This window comes from Haemaphysalis longicornis, unplaced genomic scaffold, assembly GCF_048455015.1.
Source record: "Haemaphysalis longicornis isolate Haplotype H1 unplaced genomic scaffold, Haemaphysalis longicornis Haplotype H1 scaffold_7, whole genome shotgun sequence".
Taxonomy (NCBI): Eukaryota; Metazoa; Arthropoda; class Arachnida; order Ixodida; family Ixodidae; genus Haemaphysalis; species Haemaphysalis longicornis.
In genome coordinates this window covers 41,990,880-41,995,579 of record NW_027526422.1, presented here as the reverse complement: position 1 = coordinate 41,995,579, position 4,700 = coordinate 41,990,880, and the positions used below count along the sequence as shown (strand labels likewise).

Genomic DNA, 4,700 nt, shown 5'->3' with positions numbered 1-4,700 from the left:
ATTTCGAATTACTAAAATAAAAAAGGTCAATGTCATTCAACCTAATAAACAAAAAAAATTGTTTTTTTTCTATTTTTTTATATAGCTTTGTGCGTGCTCTGCAATTTTTATCAGGCGAATGATGTGATCACCGAAACCACGGTTTGTGGACAACAACCTGTTGGCTCAGCTTGATGAATTCATCAGCTGTGGGCCGTGTTTACTACATGGCTTACTGTTGCGCTGTTACGACTAAAGTTGTGCCAGCAAAATGCTAGAAAGTGATCAAGACTAGCGTTTGATGCTACCTTGGTGGCACACCGGATAACGTAGGATGGGAAGATAACACGCTTCTTCATTCCGCACAAACCAGTTGGACCAAAAAAAGTCTTGTAAGCTTGTTGTAGACACACTCCGAGAGTTTGCGACGAACAGCTTTAATTAATAATGTAATATTCGCAGGTGCGCCATGGGCAATCAACTTGCGGGTATTGCCCCGTCACAGATCTATCCAGTAGAACACTACCTGACAGAACTGCCGGACTTCAACTTCGAAAAAAAGTAAGACGAATGTTTACGCGACCGTGTGCAAGCTGTCACGCACCCGGGTGTGTGTTTTCTTACGTGGATGCTGCTTGACTTACTTTGATTACTCTGCGTTTTTGTGATTATCGTTTATGTCGTTGAATTTCATTCTAACAGAGTTGAAACTCTTCAGGGTCAGTGCGTATATCGCTCACACTCCTCTTGTTTTCTTTTCAGTCTAGGCAGTACGAGATTTTTCAAAGTTGCTCGTGTGAAACACAAGTAAGCTTCGACGGCAATGTTGTTTACATGCGACTACGTCAAGCAATTGCAGCGATTTCTTGTCTCACGCTTATATGCTTCTTATTTTTCTAGAGAGGGTCTTGCCATTGTAAAGGTCTTCGCAATTCACGACCCCTCGTTGCCACTCGCTCCTCATAAAGAAACACTTGAAAGTAAGTCGGTTGCTGTGCGGACACAGCCAAGTGCCGTGTTTAGAGGGTACTTAATCTGCCTGATTTTTGTTCCTTCCAGGGATCCGGCAGGTTTTGTCTAGCGTCCCAAACACACTACCTTTTCAAAGAGTCGTGGTGAGTGACCCGGCATTTGCCTGGGCACATTACAACATGCAATTTATAGATGCCGTATTTAAGCTGTTTACAGTGGTGAAAAGAAAAGCTTACTCTAGGTGAGTCAAGGAGCATAACTTTTTGCTTTTAAAAGCTAGCTAGCTGTCGAGGGCAACTTGTTCGGTTCTACAGAGCCTACTTAGCAACGGTTCCACCACGTGCTGTTGTTGCGACATAAAAGGTGGCTGTGGTATTTTTTTTTATGGCACGCTTGGCAATCATCTGTCACGTTTGTGGCGAAATTGCAGCTTTCCAATGCTGACGTGTTTTTCGCAATGTTTTGCTTTCCAGGAAACGGACAAAGCTGGCATCATCATTCGCCAGTTCGTCAAAGATAATCTCTATGACCGCATCAGCACACGACCGTTTCTGAACTCCGTCGAGAAGCGCTGGATTGCCTTCCAACTGCTCCATGCCCTGGCCGCAGCACATAGCCAAGGGGTAGGAGGGTGGATCTCATCATTGGGCTGTTCTGACTCACTTTGACAAACAGTTCCCCTAAAAGACGGGTTTGCCCTTGATTTTCCAGGTATGCCACGGAGACATAAAGTTGGAGAACATCATGGTCACTGGCTGGTACTGGGTGCTCCTGACAGATTTCGCCAGCTTCAAACCAACATACCTACCTGAAGTACGGCCACTTGAACTCATCTTTTTGTAGTGCATGTTCAGACGATTGTTTTAAACAATTGGAAGCACACAAAGTATCTGCACTAGCTTGTGTCGAAGTTTGTTGCCTCGATCCTTAAATACGTAGTCTCGCAAACAATGAAGTGAAATAAGAATATATCAGTAACAATAGCACACTACATTCTTTCCAGGAACAGCATGTGTGAACATGTGCACACTCGAAAAGTCCTAACGTGATCATGGTGTATTTGGTAACACCGTTACGTTGTAAATGTAGCACTGCAGAAAGCAGTAATTCGTGCTTGCCAGAACCGTGGTTCTTGCATTTGCCGAGACAGTTAATTCGATTAAGTGCAGCCAGTTGCTGTTCGGTCTTTATAGTTCTCGCAGTTAATGTAGACCGTAAACATCAATGTACAGTCAAAAGCTTTGTCACGGTAAACTCGGAAGCGTGTGCTGCCAAGTGTGGGTGGGCTGAAACATAACACTTTGTGTGCACATCACAAAGTTGCCATCCCTTTCTACCACCCAATGATCTCTGCTCGACCACCTCCTGCGTAATTCGGGAAGTAACCACGAGACTGCGCCACCGTCCTGTTGCACGGTCCCTACAGTACACTGCTGGTATTACCTCGTAGTTTTGTTAGGCTAACCATAAAAAATTAAAAGCAGGAATGAAAACAACTTGTTATAAGTGTTTTACTTGGCGGTACAACCCTTTGTTGGTTACAGGTTTGTCATCTTCGTTAAAATGTAAGCATAATTAATGAAACTGCCGAGATATGGTGAGATGATTAGTGAAATTTTGCATTTTTTTTTTTGTAGGATAACCCAGCAGACTTTTCATACTTCTTCGACACGTCTCGGAGAAGAACATGCAACATTGCACCAGAGCGCTTTGTCAAAACTCTCAACCCTGACTCCAGCCACTACTTGCCTGAGGAAGGCATTGGCACTGGTGAGCTGACACCAGCCATGGACATCTTCTCACTGGGGTACGTTCGCCATCATCGACGAAACATGATGTTGTAATGTGTGCTGAAGGCATTTCAGTTCAAGCAGTGATTTGAAACAATCTATGAATCTGGAGTGGGCCGCCTGCCAGTTGTTTGTTTGTTGTCGATCTTTTCCTGTTTCGTTGTCTCTTGTAATGTTTCTACACTGGTGTTCCCGTCCTTTACGATGCTGAGCTCCATTGCTGGCAACCTTCAACTTCAGGTGCGTCTTGACCGAGCTGTTTACTGAGGGACACCCGCCGTTCTACTTCTCCCAACTGCTTTCGTACCGGTGCGGGGAGTACAGCCCAGAAAAAATACTAGAGAAGATTGAAGACTCGGATCTCAGGGCAAGCACATATTCCTTTTTTTAGACACCTTTTTGTGTTTGTTGTTGTTATTTTTTAGTAACAATATGAAAACATCAAGTATCGAAGTTTTACTTGATGCATTCTCATCCATGTCTCATTGCATCTTGCTGTGTGAAGAATTCTGGTTTTTGAAAATTATGCCTGGGGACAACCTTGAGGCCTAAGAGCTCCCCTGCATTAACGGTGCATCAGATGTCAAAATGTAAAGTTTTGTGAGCGAGACCTCAAAAGCCTGTCATCTTAAAGGGACCCTGCAACACTCTTTGAGCAGTGCAAGGAAACCTGCGCGACGTTTAGATTACACTGCCAGGAATACCTGAGCCAAATATTACACGTGCACGTGAAGCGGTGAGCGCGCAAATCGATGTGAAAGACGCGGAAAAACCAACCGCCCTCTCTTCAGTTGTCCTCATTATGCATGGCCTAAGGGACGTCACATAGGCCATGGCGGCTGGATCGGCTGTCATTGGTCAACTTCGCGGCTAGATTCTCCCATTTCCGTAGTCGTCATCGCTGTGTACGAACCTCTTCTATGCCCGAACCTGTAGGCACAGTTTTGCCGTTTCTTTTGTGTTTTGAGTGCGCGCGGAGTGTGAGTGATGAGCTCAATACTTCCCTTTCAACGGGACCACTCGACTACAAACGTTTATTGCTTCAAAAACGCCCTATCAGCCCGAGCGCGCACTTGCGAGCAGGCACCCATGCCTGCTTTTTTGTGGCACCAGACCGGAAATAGGCCCCTCCGCGTTGCGGAGAAAAGGAGAAAACTACCCGGCATGTGATATCTGGAAGGCCGCCGAAGAGAACTCCGCGAGCCGCCCCCCTCTCCGGGAGAGAGCGCGCAGCTTTCGTCGCGTTCCCGCGGTCGAGTTGAGAGGGAACGATTATGCGCGATTTCTCATCGCGCGTAGTTTCGTTAATTCTGAACGGATTTTCATAATTCTTGCGGGAGGAGATTTCTGAGACAATAGACTTTATCCCGAAATACATTACTAGTAGTCGATGGCAAGTGTTGCAGGGTCCCTTTAAATCTTTGGGAGTGGCTTCAAAGTGAGGTCATCTTGCATCGGTTTTTATTGATTCCCTTTTACTCAGATAAAGGGCTTCTTGTTTTGCAGAGGTTTTAATTGAGGTCAGAACACCAAATGTGTAATCGTAACTTGGTTAGTAGTTATGCTTGGCAAGAATGAGTGCGGGATTTTTTTGTTTGTGTCTTGCAACTTCGTTTTGGTCTTGTGGCTGCCTTGCGTGTCTTTTTCCTTCGTTGTTCGACATTACTGCCAGGCTTTGAAGGCGGCTTGTTATGCATGTTATAGGACATGATCCAGCACATGCTCCAGAGAGACCCGAGCAAGCGGCTCTCGGCCGAGGAGTACCTCGAGCAGCAGAGGGACCGGGTGTTCCCGCAGTACTTCTACACATTCCTCAGGGACTACATCAAGGAGTTTGCCACTCTCTCCCTCTCACCGGACGAGAAGGTTGCCAGGTGCGTCTTTGTTCCGTTGCAGAGCAACTTCACTGTCTGCTTGTGAGTGTGCTGGCAAGCCACCGTGAGTGTGGAAGATTTCGGG

At 46.0% G+C, this 4,700-nt stretch overlaps 1 protein-coding gene across 1 annotated transcript in view; it reads left to right on the top strand.

Moving 5' to 3' along the window:
* Window positions 1-160: 160 nt before the first annotated feature.
* Window positions 161-4,700, top strand: part of Vps15 (vacuolar protein sorting 15) — a 34,944-nt gene continuing 30,404 nt past the window's right edge. Inside the window, exons 1-10 of the mRNA XM_077676892.1 lie at window positions 161-371; window positions 442-540; window positions 742-786; window positions 880-959; window positions 1,039-1,094; window positions 1,425-1,574; window positions 1,663-1,764; window positions 2,589-2,758; window positions 2,982-3,108; window positions 4,446-4,615. Coding sequence (XP_077533018.1) covers window positions 449-540; window positions 742-786; window positions 880-959; window positions 1,039-1,094; window positions 1,425-1,574; window positions 1,663-1,764; window positions 2,589-2,758; window positions 2,982-3,108; window positions 4,446-4,615 — 992 coding nt within the window. The 5' untranslated portion in view covers window positions 161-371; window positions 442-448. The remainder of the gene's footprint in view (window positions 372-441; window positions 541-741; window positions 787-879; window positions 960-1,038; window positions 1,095-1,424; window positions 1,575-1,662; window positions 1,765-2,588; window positions 2,759-2,981; window positions 3,109-4,445; window positions 4,616-4,700) is intronic.